An 18,337-nucleotide genomic window follows, 5' to 3' on the forward strand; every position below is an offset into this window, starting at 1 on the left:
TCAACCAAACCGATATGAAGCAGAACGTGAGCCAGAAGGAGAAGCTCCTGAAGAAGTTCAGACTCTGCTGCTGCAGCAGGACGTTTCAGAAGGTTAGTAAAACATCTAGTGTCTGAATATGGTCATTAGCTGCACTGAATACTTACTTTACAAAGACATATGATGTTTTAACAGCAAATAAATTACTATTCAGGCCAGCCTGAACTATGTGCATGATCTGATTTAATTATCCTCTACTAATGATCATAATTAGTAGTGGACAGGAGAATATCCCCAGACACCACTGAACCTCACAATAAACAAACAAACAAAAGATACTGGCCTCATCTGTTGCAAACTAACCAGCCTGATGCTTCGAAAAGTAAAATAAAAGCATATAAATCAGAGTATTTTACTTACAGTTCCCACATTTGCAGTAGAATCACAGATAGTTGGTACAGATCAAAGTTTTATTAGAAGTTTTGTAGACAATCCAACGTTGTTCTGATGTTATGAAAACTCTCCTCCCTATAGTACTGAGAGCAACATGCAAAACTTTAGGAAGTCTTGTTGGTAGATTCTCATTAAAGATCAAATTACACAGGGTTTGATTTCTGATTTGCTTGTTGGAGCACACACTTTAGAAAAAATTAAACAAGCCAGAGAAAGAGAAGACAGACTTTCTTCACATCTGGAATGTCATTCCCAGGTATGGGGACACTTTTTACAAATTCACTATGGAAAACTATTAGAAAGTGAACTGAGCATGATATGGCCCCTTTAAGAGTAATGCCAGTGTGAGTAAAGTTACACTACACAAGAAGGACTTTTTTTTTTTTAGCTTTTGTGAGTCAAATGCTGTTAATGTACATTAATATGTGTCATGTTGTAAATACATGAATGCCATGCAGGGACATCAGGGGCTGGAGGCAGGGACTCAAAGTGGGGGGACACGGGAGCAGAGCAACAGGTAAGAGTAAAAAGTAAAAAAAAAAAAAAAAGAGGTGCTTGCTCATAGTAAGTTCAAACTTATTAAACTTTATTGGAGCCTTACTGGACAAGAAGCCAATAAGTGAGGAGTTTATTCCTGCAAATGACAGGAGGAAAAACCTTTAGTGTCTTTTGGCTCAGGCCAGAGCGTTTCAACGTTTTGTGTGTCGGTTCAAGTTTGACACTGAAGAAATCCTCTGACATGCAAATGATTGAAAACAAGGGTGAAGAGTGCAGCAGCAAAATAAAAGTCCTTGTTTATCAAAAATTACAATGTTGACTTCAAAATGGTTATCAAGCGTTTAGCAAGACTCGGGGTGAGCTGGCTTTCAACACCCCCCCCCCCCCCCCACACACACACACACACACACAATTTTTAAAACAAATTTACATTTTTTAAAACAGTTACAGTTAATAAAAATTACACCAAAAATCTCAAAATTGGATATTTAGGGATTATCTAGATTAGAGTTTAGTTGGCTTTCAAAATAAAAGCAGCAACATTATTCAAAATAAAAGTCCTTTTTTGCTCAAACTTTTCAAAAATTAAAACTTTTTAAAAAATTCTATATTTTATCAATATTTAAATGGTCCAGATGCCATGATTGGGCCGACCCCACCGGGCCAGAGGCCAGAGTGCCAGGTCCTGACCCAGCTGATGTACATATAACACAACATACAATGCCTTGCAAACCCCCCCCCCCCCCCCCCAGTATCTGTCATGTTTTGTTGCCTCACATCCTGGAATTAAAATGGATTGTTTGAAGGTGTTTGCTTTGCTTCATTTACAGAACATTTCTACAACTTTGAAAATGTGATTTTTTTTATTATTATTGTGAAGCAAACAACAAAAAGGCCCAAATAACAGAAAATGTCAATGTGCATAACAATTCACCCCACTGAGATCAGTCCTTTGTAGTAATCACAGCTACAAGTCAGTTTTGATCAGTGTCTAAGAGCTGCCACATCTTGCACTCGGGTTTTTTCCCATTCCTCAAAAGAAAACTGCTCCAGCTCCTTCAAGCTTGATGGTTTGGGCTCATGAGCAGCAATCTTTATGTCTGACCACAGATTCGGACTTTGATTGAGGTTTAGGCTTTGACTAGTCCATTCCATGATATTTATACGTTTACACACTGCTCAAAAAATAAAGGGAAGACTAAAATAACATCCTAGATCTCAATCAATGAAATATTGCAGTTGAAAGTCTTTATTCAATATATAGTAGAGTGCGTTGAGAACAAAGTAACATAAGAATGATCAATGTAAATCAAAATGATTATCCCATGGAGGTCTGGATTTGTAATCCTATCAAAATATAAGTGGAGAATCACATTGCAGGCTGATCCGACGTCAGTGGAAATTCCTCCAGACACGTCAACATGAGGCTCAGTAGTTTGTGGGGCCTCCTCGTGCCTGTAGGACCTCCCTACATCACCTGGGCATGCTTCTGATGAGGCGGCGGATGTTCTCCTGAGGGACGTTCTTCTGAGGGACGTTCTCCTGAGGGACGTTCTCCTGAGGGATGTTCTCCCAGACTTGGATCAGTCACCTCCTGGACAGTCTGTGGTCAACATGTGGTTGGTGGATGGAACCAGACATGATGTCCAGATGAGCTCAGTTGGGTTCAGGTCTGGGGAACGGGCAGGCCAGTCCAGAGCATCACTACCTACATCGTGGAAGAACTGTTGACACACTTCAGCCACATGAGGCCTGGCATTGTCCTGCATCAGAAGGAACCAGGAACCGGTTCGCGGTGCCTCTTGCTTAGCTGTTGCAGCCTCTGGGTCCTTACAGAAAAGGTGTTTGTACCAGAGGTGGAAAGTAATGAATTACATTTAATTTACTTTAACCGAGTAGTTCTTTTTATGTAGTTCTACTTTTAAGTTGTTTTGAAACGCAGAAGTTTTACTTGAGTATGTTTTTATAAAAGTAGTGTACTGCACTACAATTTCAGTCGTATCTGTTACTGGGTGCATTGATTAAGAGAAGCGCGCTGTGATATACTTATGTGTCAAGCAACACGGAAGACCTTCACCTGAGAATAAGCATTTCCTTTAATGCCGACAGTTAATGGCCGAGGCTTTTATTTTGCCTTCGTCAAATAGGAACACGGTGGCAGGAGCAGATTAAACACACTACACTTTCCACTCACGGTACTCAGCCTGAACGCATACTGTACACGTTTAACTGTTAACATACCTTATCGAGCAGACAACCCGCCAAACGTGGACAACGGACAGGTTGACCGAACTGCAAAAACCTCCAATCCATTCTGACAAACCACCAAGCAATGTGGTTATATAGGATTCAGAGAAGTTTTTTTTTCACATTTCATTCTATTTTGTAGCAGAATATTTAATTAAAATTGACATTGTAGTAATTTTCAGTACTAAATGTTTGATCATGTAAAAAAATATAGACAGTTTCATTACATATACTGTGACCACAACAAAGAAAAACTTTGAAGTGTAAATTTAAAGGTTATTTTAACAATATTTTACCAGTCTGGTTTACTCAAGATGAAACTGGACTGTATGTGGCCCCTGAAGTAAAATTGTATTTAGTACTCCCATGGTGCATTGCAGCACAACAGTTCAGTCCTTGCAGCTGGCTTGGCGCTCGCTGCACTATTAGTTGACAGGTAGACACAGTTTCATATCGAAGGACGCCATAGTTTAGTCTTAAAAAGCCGGTGATGGTACCTGACACTACAGGTTGGTCTTCTTTGGGTCTTTCAGGCGAAGTCACAGCACTTGTGACCATCAACCATCTATTCATTAAGAACAACGAGAGAGATTTATATCCTATTGTCTTTCTGGCGCTCCTCAGAAGAGGCCATTCTCCCGCTGTCAAAAAAGTAACTTTTACTCGGAATATATCTTATGTTTTACTTTTATTTGAGTACATTTCTAGACTAGCACTTTTACTTGAGTAAAATCTTATGAGTTGAATATTTTAGTACTGGTTCCACCTCTGGTATATACTGACAGGTCATGTGACACTTAGATTCCACACAGGGAGTTTATTTCACTAATCATGTGACTTCAGAAGGTAATTCATTGCACCAGAGCTTTTTAGGGGCTTCATACCTCAGGGGGTGAATACATATGCACATGCCAAACAGATTCTATTTTTGAAAATTCTTTTTTTTATAGGTATATTTCTCATTTCACTTGTGCAGCTCCATCAAATAAAATTCTGATTAAAAAACAACATTTCAATTAGAGGTTCTAATGTAACAAAACAGGTTATTAAAAAGGGGGTTGAATACTTTTGCAAGGCACCGAATCGTCTGATTATGTCATGGCATGAGTAGGATGATAGTATGATTATATAATTGTGATATTGGGAAATGTGATGTGAGCAATAAATGTAATGGTGTCCAAGGGATCATTTACAATATTGAATAACTGTACTATCTGTGCCGTGTGTTTTGCTTTACTACGTTTTATTTGCGTCTATTCTTTAGATTTTAATATATTTCATTTGGTTCTTTTTCTTACAATGATACACTGTAATGTTACTTTATCAGGTACTGGACCCTGGAAAGATTAGCAGCACCATCTGCTGCAACCGATGGGGAGCCTAATAAATTAAAGTAAACAATTTCAAAGCTTCCTGCTTCCCTTCTTTAAGAAGTTGTATCACTTCTTTTACCTTTATCTTACGAGGATCTGTACTTCTTCAGTAACGTTCCCTTCTTGTTACCATTTGTGACACTCTGCGTTCAAGCCGTTCTTCTTCAGGGTCTTCTCTGCCTCCTCTCGGCCTGCAACACCACCACAGAAGAAGTACAGCCTCATCATGTGTAGTTCAGGAGGGAGAGCATCACAGCCTCCAGAGAGACTCTGAAGCACTTACATCGCCCCCTGGTGGCTGTTACAACAGGGGGGGGAGCTTCATGAGACACACAGAGACAAAGTATACAAACAAGGTGTTTTATTCCTGATGTACGTATCAAACAGGAAGCAATGTCATGATTCCGCTGCATTATGAAGGTAACGTTGCAGCTCCAAAGTTCATGAGTCTTCAAGCTCTTACTGGGTGGCTGTGGCTCTATTGCGGGGTAGATTCCCAAGCTCCATCTGTCCAAGAGTCCTTGAGCAAGATTCTGAACCCAAACTACTCCCATTGGATGGAATGAGCACTTTGCATGGCAAGCTGCCTCCATTGATTCAAGAATCTCTCTCTGGGGTCAGTAAAGTATTTCTATTCTATTACAGTGGGTTAAAGAGTATATATAGTGATTTCCCTACATCATAAATAAAAAATTCTAAATAATGTTAATATTAGATGAATTCGTGACATTTGTAGTTAGAGAGTCTTCTTTTGACTTATAGCCAGTCTAGGTTGTTTAGGGAAACACTGAAGAATTAAAATGTACATGAAACATTATTATCATTCTTACATTATATTTATGAAAGTTAACATATCATGATTATCATTAACATCAGCCAGTCACATTGACAGGAAAGTTCCTTTTGACCTCCATTTCCTCATAAAGCTGTTATCACTTTGTGTGTGTGTGTGTGTGTGTGTGTGTGTGTGTGTGTGTGTGTGTGTGTTACCTTGTTGTCCATACAGGACCTTCTCCTGGTTTCCCTCGGCAGACTCGTACATGTCTCTGTAGGCTCGAGCGAGTCGCCATAGAAACTCTTTGCTGTCTCCATACTGAAATACAGGTGCAGGTGCAGGAGAAGCACAGTGTTGTAATCAGATTACTTTGTCATCACAGTGATAGGTTAGTGAAGCCTGGGCCTGCTGACCGAGTTACAATTTGGAGAATCAAAGGTCAAATGTGAGCATATTGTCTAAAAATGACTTTAAGGTTCAATATTGATAAAGACGGCAAAAAAGAAAATCAAAATATTAAAAATTGAACTTCAAAGGAAATAAAATCAGTAGTAAAATTTCTATTCGATTGTGAAAATCCTTTTTCATCTTGCGTGTGTGTGTGATCTGCGGCGCTGCAGAGTTACTGAAACATGTGAAACCAGGCGTCACCAACGCGTGAGGCCAAAGGAGAACAGAGTTCAGTCTCCAAACACATCAGAATTCAGGTGGAATCAGGCTGACTGCAGGTTGTGTGAAGCAAGAGACTCGCTTTTTGTTTGGTGTATTTACTGATCAAAATGTTTGTTAATCTCTGAAAATTATTCTCTACCTATAAAGAGGGAACAATACGACTTCTCTGAAAGGAGAACGTGTAGCGAGGACTGCATTTATGATCAATACAGACACTTCAGTAGATCATGGTTCAACATCTGGGATTGGACCTTGGGACCTTGTATTTTGAACAGTCTGTGACAGAATTGAGTTCTGCACTCAACGATGACATTATTTACTTCACGTCCACTGCGGATTTTAAAATATGAACAGTCACAAAAACTAACAGGAAGTAGATTCTGAATGTAGAATTTCCATGATAAGATCAACACACTGTTGTGTTCCTGTCTGTGGTTGTTATCAGTAAAGGTTTGTGTGAGTGTTGTGGACTGACCTCCTCTTTGTTGTCAAGCAGCAGTTGGTAACCTTCGGCTTTTAAGCTGGCGTCTCCGGTGTGGAGAACGTCACTCTGAGCCAGCAGCAGAGCCAGCTCCACGCTGGGACCCGGGGTCAACAGCTGCTGCCTGGCTTCTTCATCTTCCTGCTCCTCCTGCTCCTCCTGCTCCTCCTGCTCCAGGCCCCTCTCCTCCTCCTCCTCCTCCTCTCCCGGACGGAGTGTGATGACGGTCGCACAACTCTTATCGTCCTCCTCATCCGACCCCTGCTCATTCTCCTGCTCTCCTTCCTCTCTGTCCGTCTCTCGATCTGTGTAGTCGGACTCTGTGCAGGCCGTGGAGTACCTGTGGACACAGATCCAGAACCCTTCAGTCCAGAGCTGCTGGTCTACAGATCCAGGACCCTTCAGTCCAGAGCTATTAATTGTGATGCTGCCCACATACTAACACTACTAAGGCAATATTTTGTCTGATCTTTAAAAGATTCCAGACTGATTTTCCAGTGTTCTGGTCTGGTCTTGTTTTTGGGAGTCTAACTCTGTCTCTGGTTTCAGGGTCCTTGGTTTCCCCTCCTTGTGTCTGATTGTTGTTGTCCACCCTGATGTCTTTCACCTGTGCCTCAGTGTGTAATGGTCTGCACCTGGTGCCTTGAGTATAGAGTGGACCTTTGCAGACTTTGCTCACCTGACGGGAAGAGTTTTGGTTTTGGGACTTTTGCTTTGTTTTTGTAGAAATAAATGAGTTTAGTTCCTGAAATGACAGTATCAGGACTCCACCTCTCTCAACCCCCACGTGACAGAACAAACCAACACATTTGTGATCTCGGCTGACACCTCTTCTTTTCCAGGCGCAGATCCTGTGCATGCTGCAGCTCTTCAGTTCAGAGAACCACTTCAGTGCGCTTAGTCCTTCAAATAAAAGACTTCCTGTTCATCCACTCAGGTCTCCGGCCGGGGCTTTGGCAGTGGAAAGTGAAAGAACTGGTGCTGAGTCTGGCTCTGGCTCAGAACAAGCACCTGGTTCTTTCTGGTGGAAAAGCCCCCACTAACGGGTGTTAAGCTGGCCTCACATCGTTACTGGGCCAGAGCGGGCTCTGACACAGTTATTAATGCGATGGAACAAGATAATTTAATCCACGATCGCGGAGCCGTGGCTCTGGAGATGCATCTTCCATATCTGAGTTATGGTGTGGAAATATGGGGAAATAATATGTTGCTAATAATTAAAAAAGTGAACTAATGGAGAGGAACTTCACAGTGCAGCTGACGACAGCTGTCCGTGGACGAGTTGTCCGTTCACCGCTGCGGGCGGGGAGGTGGCCATTGTTGACCTACTTTATGCTTTATAAAACCTGTGTTTTTAGTCCGAAATGCTTTTTTTTTTCTTATCCGCCGCAATTTTAAACTAATGTTTAGCAACTTTTTCAAAGGAACTATGTGTCTTTATGTGTAAAAATACATTAATATTCATCCTAGGTCACTGAAATATCACAAATAATTCACTTATTATAATAAGTTGTCTAAATTGGAATCGTCTATCTGGGAATCGTCTATCTGGGATGAAGCCACCACCAGCTTCCCAGGCCTGGACAACAACCAACCTCCTTCAAAGACATCAAGGAAGTGATAACCAACTTCTGGGCATTTACATGAAATGATTAGTTAAACCTGACGGTTTAAGTTTTATGAAGATGGTTTAATTATTTTACAGTGATTGAGTTCTATTGGTAAAGACATTAGGAGTAGTTAGCAACCGGTGAACCAATGTTAGCTCTGCTGCACAAAGACACAGGGTCTTGCATGCGAATCTTTGCTTTACTAACTTGTTAACTCACAATCCTACACGTCACATCAAAGACAACATCACACACGTAACTAAACACCATCTGACGACTCCTGACGTTACAAAGCAAATCACATTCAGATCAACTCATTTTAAAAATGGGCCGACAGAGACACACGGGAAGCAGACGCTAAAGACGAGCTTCTATGTTCTATTGTTCTCCAGCACCTGGTGGAGACTGAGGACAGACTTCCTGCTTGCTGGTAACCTCCATTTGGAATGTAGTTTCTTGTGAGCCGCCTTTTTTTTGTAGTCACACACACACACACACACACACACACACACACACACACACACACACACACACACACACACACACACACACACACACACACACACACACACACACACACACACACACACACACACACACACACACACACTTCAGAGTGACCTTTAATGTGGCCACCCTAAGACACACCTGTGCAATATTCATGCAGTCTAATCAGCCTCTTGATATGCCTCACCTGAGAGGTGGGATGGATTATCTCGCCAAAGGAGAAGTGCTCACTGACACAGATTTAGACAGATTTGTGAACAATATTTGAGAGAAATAGGTCTTCTGTGTATGTAGAAAATTTTTTAGACCTTTGAGTTCAGCTCATGAAAAATGGGAGCAAAAACAAAAGTGTTGTTTATATTTTTGTTCAGTGTAGATCAAGCTACCCTCTAAGATTCGCTCTGATTGGCTGCCTTCACCGCTTGTCCCGCAATGAGAGCAGCTCTGATTGGATCTCTTGTCCGTTCGTCCCGCCCTAACATGTTCGTCTCGTTTTGATTTGTTGACTGAAGTGTCAGTTATATTTCGTCACAGTCTTCGTTTTCATGTCTTTTTATTTACTTTTTATTAAGTCTTCGTCCGTGAAAAAGGTTAGTTGACTTATATTTTTCGTAATAGTCTTAGTCGACAAAATTAACACAGCATTTCAGTGCCCTGTTAGACAGCGAGCCTCCAGCCGTCATTTGGACGGTCAATTTTCAAAAAAGACGGCTGAAAAAATTGTGCTGTGTGCTCCTCACTGCGCGCCCGCGCCTTGCAGTGAAGCGCCATAAACCGGTATCGGTGTCGTGGTATCGGCGGAAGTTTTATGAATATGAGTACGAGTACTTGTGCCTGGTATCGAACCGATACCCGATACTGGTCTCGGTTCATCCCTAAATGTAACTATTAATACAAATTCTAAATTAATTGTTTAGTATATCTTATGAGACTGATATAACTGTTCCTGGTAAACAGGTGGCGCTCCCGAGGTATCTGATACAGGTCAGATTAAGTTTTCAACAAACTATTGAATAACTACTATGTTTGATAAGTATCAATCATTATCGATAGCCAAACCCATAATTTGTACCCCATGTGCAGACTGGACTACATAAATGGTACCATGTGATCATTACGAGGTAAGAAATCTATACATTTACTGACTTACAGCATGCAAACAGCCCACATAGAAAAGTGACTGCGGGTACCTTCAGACGAGTTCAGTCAGATTTGGCAAAGTCCGGTGAGTACTGTCTGAGTACAGTCAAAGTACAGTCAGAGTACAGTCAGAGTACAGTCTGAAATTTCTCACTTGTGGGGTTAATGAAAGTTTATTTTGTTTTATGAGTACAGTCAGATGAGGTGCACTGAAAAGATGGAGAGTATGGAGGACTGGACACACCCTCCTTCACTGATCTCTTCATAGGGGCTGACCGCTCCCTGGCTGGCGGTGAAGTAGATGGAGCTGGAGCTGGTGGAGTCCGTGCGCTCTCTCTGCAGGACGTGACGGCGCCGACGCAGCCGCTGGCTGTCCTCCACCCCCTTCCTGTAGGAAGGAGACGGAAAGTCAGGAGAGAAAGATCCAGAAAGTGTCTGGGGGAGACGGGGAGTCAGAAAGGAGACAAGGTACGTCAGGAGGAAGACAGGGAGTCAGGAGGGAGACAGGGAGTCAGGACGAGACAATGAGGACAGGGTACGTCAGGAGAGAGTCAGGAAGAGACAAGGAGAGACAGGGAGAGACAGGCGGGAGTCAGGAGGGAGACAGGGAGTCAGGAGGAGACAAGGAGAGACAGGAGGGAGACATGGAGTCAGGAGGGAGACAGGGAGAGACAGGAGGGAGACATGGAGAGACAGGAGGGAGACATGGAGAGACAGGAGGAGACATGGAGTCAGGAGGGAGACAAGGAGAGACAGGAGGGAGACATGGAGTCAGGAGGGAGACACGGAGAGACAGGAGGGAGACAGGGAGTCAGGAGGGAGACAGGGAGTCGGGAGGGAGACAGGGAGAGACAGGCAGGAGACAGGGAGAGACAGGAGGGAGACAGGGAGAGACAGGCAGGAGACAGGGAGAGACAGGGAGTTGTGAAACTGGTTGATCATATTTCCAGTTGCATATCAAGTTCTTGAGAGATCGAGTGTACGAATAGGATCCTGTGACACGAGGCCTCAGGAATCTTCAGGAGTTTCCGTGAAAAAAAGATGCCAGCAAACCGAGGATGTGCCACAAAATTTAAATGCTGGAAATACGGGTTCGTACAACTGACGTGACAAATGTCCTTCAGAAAGGCATTGACAATGTATTAGAAATGTACATCAACAACTAAAACTGGGTCCTAAATATTTTAATTTTTCCATAGCCCAAGAAGAAGCTGCCAGACTCGTTGGCCACGCCCCCTCACAGCAGACACACGTCTGTAAAGCAGCGTTTTAACTTTCTTTCTCGCTTGTTTTCAGAAATACATTTTTGCTGAACCGTTTCAGTAATAAAAGAGAAAGTTTGTGTCTAGGCTGCGATGTTGGTCCGGTCTAACCACGGGTTTTCACTGCGGGAGCTGACAGCCCTGAGTGATGCATTCAGGTGCATCACGTAACCCCTACTGTGGTGCGTGCTACATGCTAACAGTCTTTGGGGCTCACACAGTCGCGAGGCTACATGCTAAACATGATGAAAATGTGACTGATACAGTCAACAGCGAGCTGGAACATGGGTGAGGGACCAAAATCTTTGTTCAGTAAGACCCCGGAGGGCCGAACTTTCTTCTTGCTCTCATGAGGAAAGTTTGAGTATGAAGAAAAAGTATGACTTGGCCTTGAGAAAGGTGGAGTCGGGTTCCGGTTCTGCCTCATTCAGTGATGGCAGCATAGAGAGAGATCCCTCCCGACATAACTTTAAAATATCCCGTAAACTTGTTGTGGTAATTTGTGAGTGTGTGGCCGAGGGGTGACGTAGCGGAGTGACGGAGGCGGCTTGAGGGAGGTGCTGAGCGGGGACCTGACAGGCCTGAGGTCCATCACTGTCTGACTGTGTCTCTCCTCCTTGACAGTAGCGGCTGGGAAGGCTTTAAGAGGGGGAAGCTCCAGGAGGAGGGAGGCCGGAGCCTGGAAAGGTGAACATTTGTGTGCGTGGCTCATAAAAAGCGTTAAGACCCGAGCTAGCGCCGCATCTGGGTCCAAAGAACCCCGGGAACCGGTCTCTTGTTACACTTGTGACTTAAACCCAACAAGTACAAAAGATCCTTCGAATAGCAGGACAACAATGGAAACAAGAGAAAAAAAGCAGGAAAAGTACTGCTGAGTCAAACGAAACAAAGACTGACAGGGTACGGAATGCTACGCTAGCGGAGAAGACGGTATCAAGCAAAAAGCTAACGAGAAGGCTAAAGTAACCCTGGAGAGGAGACGGCAAGAAAACAACCGCCTGCTGGATGATACTGAAGACAAACTCAACAAGGCAAACCAGAGAGCTGAATAAAACACAGGGATGGGAACCAGATCCATCACAATGTTTCCAGAGGGTAAAGGGAAGTGGTACGTGGTGTTAGGCTTTCATTTGTGCATTATTAAGAAAAAATACTGCATGGTTGTACTTAAGGGTCTACATGAGTTTGAAATTTGTGAAACAACTGCGATATTACAATACAAACAGTTGGATGTTGTTTTGATATAATTGCTGAGGTTTCTAGAGGAAATAAACATGAAAAGTCTTGAGATTTTATTAACGAAATTAACATTTATTACCACATAAACACACAGAACCAAAAATTGGGAGGAGCACCTTACTTACAAGAGGAAAGCGCCGCCATTTCTACTTCAACACAGGAAGTAAGTCTTAGTTTTTTATTCTTATTTTTTTATTGATTCATATGAAACATTACAAACAAAGGAAAAGCCCAATCACACGGTCATTAATACACAAAGTAAGTCTTTTTTGTGTGCCGCATCTCTAGAGTCACGTAATCTGCTTTGCTTTTTATAGTTATTCAGCGTGAAGCAGCCGGCAGATTTTAAAACATTGTTTTATATCAGGGGTCCTAAATTATTTCCCCCCCGAGGGCCAAAATCAGACCAGTGTGATAAACCAGGGGCCGGAACCGTCACGGGTTTTTTGCACGATGTCAGTAAAAGTTGTTTGAATTGCAAATGTTAGCTACTGTTACCATTATTACTATTATTATTGTTGATATTATCATTATTATTATAGTAGTAGTAGTCAAGGTGGTTGTAGTAATTATTCAAGCCTGGGATTTTAAAAACTTGTGTTGAGGGTCACATAAAAAAGTACTCCGAAAACCAGAAAAGGACTCGATTTACAGTTTGTTACTTTATAAATTCCATAATTGTTGTTTCGGTGCTGCTTTTGTTTCTGTTCTCATTTTCATCCATTTATTGTTTTTAATTGTGCTCTGTTATATTTGAAGTATAAAAACTGCAATATAAATGAGCTTATTGGTACTATTGTTGTAATTTTTGTTATAATACCTCAGTTAGATGCCAAATAAACAAAAACAAATGAATTCACTCAGCAACCAGTGAGAAATGCGATGGGATGAGGAAATTCCTCACAAAAGGAAATTATCTCTTTTAAAAAGAACCCTTTTGTTTTTGAGTGAAGTGTGATGAAAGTGAGGTTCTCACTTTATTTAATCCCAAGGAATTCACCTTAGTTGAGCAGGTGTAATGGTTCTCACTTTGTAAATCCGATAGGGGATTTATCTTTCTGTGTTCCAGATTTGCAGTTGCACTTTATTCCCAATGGGGACATTTTTTGCTCTTTTTCAATTAAAAGGAAACTACTTGGAATTATTAATTGAAGTGTCATTATTTTTTTCCGTTACCCACCACCTCCACCCCCGCCCAGGTCTCCTACAGGAGTGAGAAGTGTTACTGGACGGGGATTACGGCCCGTGGAGCCTCACTCACTTGACGTCCTGGATGATTTGCAGGGCGATGTCCTGTAGGCCTCCTCTCAGCTCGGCCACCTCGGAGCGCAGGGAGGAGACGCAGCTCAGGACTTGGTCCAGTTGGTTCCTGAGCTCCAGCTGATGCTCCGGGGACAGACCCTGCACCACGGCCTCCACCGCGGCCAGAGCCTGGGCCTGAGCCTCGCCCTCTGCAGGAGGTCACAGATGAACAAGGCACCAACCTTCATCGTTTTGATCATATCCTTGAAATGTGATCATGCTGAATTGTGATCAATAAGATCTATCTGCACATGATGTTAATATCTGAGTGCTTTTAGATCTATTTTTTCAGATAACACACCCATATCCACTCAATCCACTCGCCAGCGCTGTTCAGCCTAAGTTGACACTGTAATTCGGGCCATTACGCTCATTCACTTTGCATAACAGTGGTTACATAAGCAGTTTCATGGGGGCCCTGAGTGTTTCCTCTACATTCATTTAGGAGTGGCAGGCCGCCATTCCTAAATCCTTGCCGCCACTCCTCCTGTGTCACCAACCCACCCCTCCCCATCACCGACACACCCCCACACGTCACCGACACACCCCCACACTTCACCGACACACCCCCACACTTCACCGACACACCGCACACTTCACCGACACACCTCCCCATCACCGACACACCCCACACGTCACCGACACACCTCCCCATCACCGACACACCCCTACACGTCACCGACACATCCCCACACGTCACCGACACACCTCCCCATCACCAACCCACCCCTACACGCCACCAACACACCTCCCCATCACCGACACACCCCTACACGTCACCGACACACCCCCACACGTCACCGACACGCCTCCCCATCACCGACACACCCCCACGCATCACCAACACACCCCCACACGTCACCGACACACCTACCCATCACCGACACACCCCTACATGTCACCAACACACCCCCACACGTCACCAACACACCCCCACACGTCACCAACACACCTCCCCATCACCGACACACCCCTACACGTCACCAACACACCCCCACACGTCACCGACACACCCTCACACGTCACCAACACACCCCCACACGTCACCAACACACCCCTACACGTCACCGACACACCCCCACACGTCACCGACACACCCCTACACGTCACCGACACACCCCCACACGTCACCGACACACCCCTACACGTCACCGACACACCCTCACACGTCACCGACACACCCTCACACGTCACCGACACACCCCCACATGTCACCGACACGCCCCTACACGTCACCGACACACCCTCACACGTCACCGACACCCCCCCACACGTCACCGACACGCCCCTACACGTCACCGACACGCCCCCACACGTCACCGACACGCCCCCACACGTCACCGACACACCCTCACACGTCACCGGCACGCCCCCACACGTCACCGACACGCCCCCACACGTCACCGACACGCCCCCACACGTCACCGACACACCCTCACACGTCACCGACACACCCCCACATGTCACCGGCACGCCCCCACACGTCACCGACACACCCCCACACGTCACCGACACACCCCCACACGTCACCGACACACCCCCACATGTCACCGGCACGCCCCCACACGTCACCGACACACCCCCACATGTCACCGGCACGCCCCCACACGTCACCGACACACCCCCACATGTCACCGACACACCCCCACATGTCACCGACACACCCCCACACGTCACCGACACACCCCCACATGTCACCGACACACCCCCACATGTCACCGACACACCCCCACACGTCACCGACACACCCCCACATGTCACCGGCACGCCCCCACACGTCACCGACACACCCCCACATGTCACCGACACACCCTCACACATCACCGACACACCCCCACGTCACCGACACGCCCCCCCATGTCACCGACACCCCACCACGCGCTACCGACACACCCTCACACACCCACTCCATTCTGCTTGAGAGAACCTTCCTCCAGGTGCACGCCACAATATAATATTAATTAGCTTTCGCCTTGTTATACGTTATTCATGATGTTTACTAATGTTGTCGCTAAATACTTACCTGGGCCTGAGTAAACCTGCGATGTGTGTGTGTGTGTCAGAGTGGTTAATACTCTAGATGTGAGGACAATCAGTAGAGCCAGGGGGTGACAGCGGGATTCCGGAACAGCTGGCTGTGTCGTTTCTTTTTGTGTTATTGGACACAGTATATCATTGCAACTTTGTTATTATAAAGTTTGTTTACAACTAGTTTCTAACTAGTTTACAACTTTGCTTCTAGAAATGTGTAATTTCTCAAAGTGGCTGACCGGCACTTTAACATATAATAGTTATATTATCTCTGTTAGTGGAAATAAGTGAAGTTTATTTTTTGTTTTTGCTAAACATGGAGAGAATCAGTGTTCACCCAAAGCTGAAAGGAAGTTATAAAAAGAGAGCAGTTTACTGATTTTACTTCTCAAAAAACCCAAAACAGTTTTAGTGAAGTAATTGAGATTAATCAGACTTTTCTATCATTTTGATTTTGCAGAGCCTGATGAGCATGGACAGTGTTCCTCCAGTCATTTCATGGTTGATATCCTGATGATGAGAGCATCAGGGTGATCAGTGCTTTAAGTGGGCCGGTATGCACCCGTGCACAGTCGCAGCACCTTTTAAATTTTACCCCTCAGCGTACCTGGACTTTTTTCTAGTGAACTTTCCGTAATTTCTGTACAACAAGGCACTACTTTTTTCCACATGCTTCAAACCCGACGGCTTAAAAAATGACGCTAGCTTGTGGATTTTTACGGGTAAACAAGCCTCATGCCTATAATACATGGATGATGCGTTCATGTGCATCACGTAACTCTGCCCTGCTACGCTCCACTCACCAATCGTCCTCAGAGGAAAAACTCCTCTCCTCACAATCAGCAAATACTTTATGAACAGAGATAAAACCCTCAGTGTTTGTGTATTTTTGCAGTAATTCCCTCCCCCTCTCTCTTTCCTTCCCATCCATCGCCCCACCATGGAAGCAAGTTTAAAATAGTTGTTTTGTTTGTTTGTTTTTTTTAAAGGGTAATCCCACAGTGAAATTCATGCCCTGTTACAATGTGGACAACTGTGCCTATAGACAAATGTGGCTTATACTTTCTATGTACAAATCTATTTTTTATTTTTAAACTTGTTGGGTGCAGCTTATGTTCATTTTTTAAACATAGTCTGTGGCCCATATTGACGTGATCATTGACAACATCAGTACTACATTATACACTTAAATCCCACCCATACATTATTTAACTAAACAGACAGAACATTTCCTAAAAATTCTAATCAAGTTGTTTTCAGCAAACTGCACCACGTTCTTGTCCTGTCCGAATGGACAGGTACCACTGTGTGAATTTTTAAGTTCACTGCAGCATTTTTATTCTCAATCACACACTAAGATCCCACCTAAATGAAATATTGCTGTCAAAGCAGATTTTTTTAAATTCCCTAAAAAAATCTAATTGCTTTCAGTAAACTGCACCACGTTCTTGTTCTACACGTCCCCAGGTTCCTCTGGGTCAATTTTCAAATGGACTCATGGCAGTTTGTTGGTTTTTTTCCACAATTATACGCTTAAATTACACCCAATACATGTAATGTACAGGCTGTTAAAAATAAAAAAATAAAAATCCCCACAGGGTCAATAAAAGTATATCTTAACTTAGTCAGGATGGTGTGTGGTGACATCCACTGATCTCTCTCTTTCATTCTTTCTTTTGATTTGTTTAGGGTATTTTAAAAAATCAGCCAATATCTAAATAAGTATGCAATTACTTACATATATATATATATATATATATATATATACATATATATATTTATTATTCGGTGGTTCCACACGCTGCACAAGGTGCCTTTATTTTACACTGAAATGTCCGTGGTGCCGCTGAATATCATGTTTTTATCATGAATATCATGTTTTTATCATGAATATCATGTTTTTATCATGAATATCATGTTTTTATCATGAATATCATGTTTTTATCATGAATATCATGTTCCTCCCCTGACTGACAGCAGGTCACTAAGGGGAGGACCAGCACTTGTTTTCCACTGAGCTCGATACGTGGTTCAGTCCTGCTAAATGTGATATCAGTGGCAGCTTTCATTCCCATCACGTTCACCTGGAGCCCCTTGAACCTGGAGGACACCTGGAGGACCCGTCACTAACACCCCAAACCAGGGGCGACCAGGCGGAGCAGACTCACCCTGAGCGTCCAGGACGTCCAGGAGCAGCGCCGGTCCGCCCGCCGCCTCCAGCCGCCGGAGCGCAGCGGGCCGCCCGGCCTCCTCCGCGGCCGGCCTCCCGGAATCACCCTCCACCGGCTGCTGGCGTCTTCTCCGGCTGACCGCTCGGTAGATGATTAACGTTATCAGGCTCAACCCGGCCGCGGCACCGACCGCTATCCCGATGAGGCCCCGCCTCCCGAGCGGCAGGTTCATGTCTCCCCCAGACGGGAGGCTCCAGGAGCGGCGTCAGTCCGAGGACCAGCCCGGCTTCACATGTCCCCGACCCGCCGCTGCTGGTGCGGTTATCTGCTGTCTCCGCTGGTCCGCGTTCAGCTGTCCTTCCGCTGCGGGATCAGCTCCAGAAGGTTCCCTCGGTTTTTATATAAAAAATAAGAGTGTTTGCAGATAAAACGTTAAAATGAGACGTTAAAAACAACTAACCCTCCCCCATCTGTCGGAGCCGCTGACAGCTGGGATGCGACGCAACCGCACGACGTCACCGCATCAGCACCACGTGTCAAGTCGGCGCGAGAAGACAACTCTTCCGGTTGGAAACTACAAAATAAATTACCACAAAT

The 18,337-nt window shown here is 44.4% G+C and overlaps 1 protein-coding gene across 5 annotated transcripts; it reads right to left on the reverse strand.

The window, feature by feature from the left end:
* Positions 1-997: 997 nt before the first annotated feature.
* Positions 998-18,296, reverse strand: rmdn3 (regulator of microtubule dynamics 3). 5 transcript variants are annotated; one of them, XM_080491516.1, is made up of 7 exons: positions 17,738-18,273; positions 13,498-13,687; positions 9,980-10,123; positions 6,473-6,818; positions 5,541-5,643; positions 4,630-4,741; positions 998-1,066 (listed from the first exon to the last, which is right to left on the reverse strand). In XM_080491516.1, exons 1-6 carry the CDS (start codon positions 17,970-17,972, stop codon positions 4,677-4,679), a joined length of 1,083 nt encoding a protein of 360 aa, XP_080347642.1. In that variant the 5' UTR covers positions 17,973-18,273; the 3' UTR covers positions 998-1,066; positions 4,630-4,676. The 5 variants fall into 5 exon arrangements, with proteins under 5 accessions (XP_080347642.1, XP_080347640.1, XP_080347639.1 ...); XM_080491514.1 differs by lacking the exon at positions 998-1,066 and adding an exon at positions 2,162-2,638 and having other exon boundaries at positions 17,738-18,296; XM_080491513.1 differs by lacking the exon at positions 998-1,066 and adding an exon at positions 2,162-2,759 and having other exon boundaries at positions 17,738-18,283.
* Between the last annotated feature and the right edge of the window lie 41 nt (positions 18,297-18,337).

This window comes from Lipophrys pholis, assembly GCF_963383615.2.
Source record: "Lipophrys pholis genome assembly, chromosome: 21".
Taxonomy (NCBI): Eukaryota; Metazoa; Chordata; class Actinopteri; order Blenniiformes; family Blenniidae; genus Lipophrys; species Lipophrys pholis.

Coding starts and splice junctions, on each gene's coding strand:
- rmdn3 (XM_080491516.1), bottom strand. CDS start 17,972: ATGAACCTGCCGCTCGGGAGGCGGGGCCTCATCGGGATAGCGGTCGGT. Junction 10,124..13,497: donor CAAATCATCCAGGACGTCAA/GTGAGTGAGGCT, acceptor TCCTTCCTACAG/GAAGGGGGTGGAGGACAGCC. Junction 4,742..5,540: donor GGTCCTGTATGGACAACAAG/GTAACACACACA, acceptor GTGGTGTTGCAG/GCCGAGAGGAGGCAGAGAAG.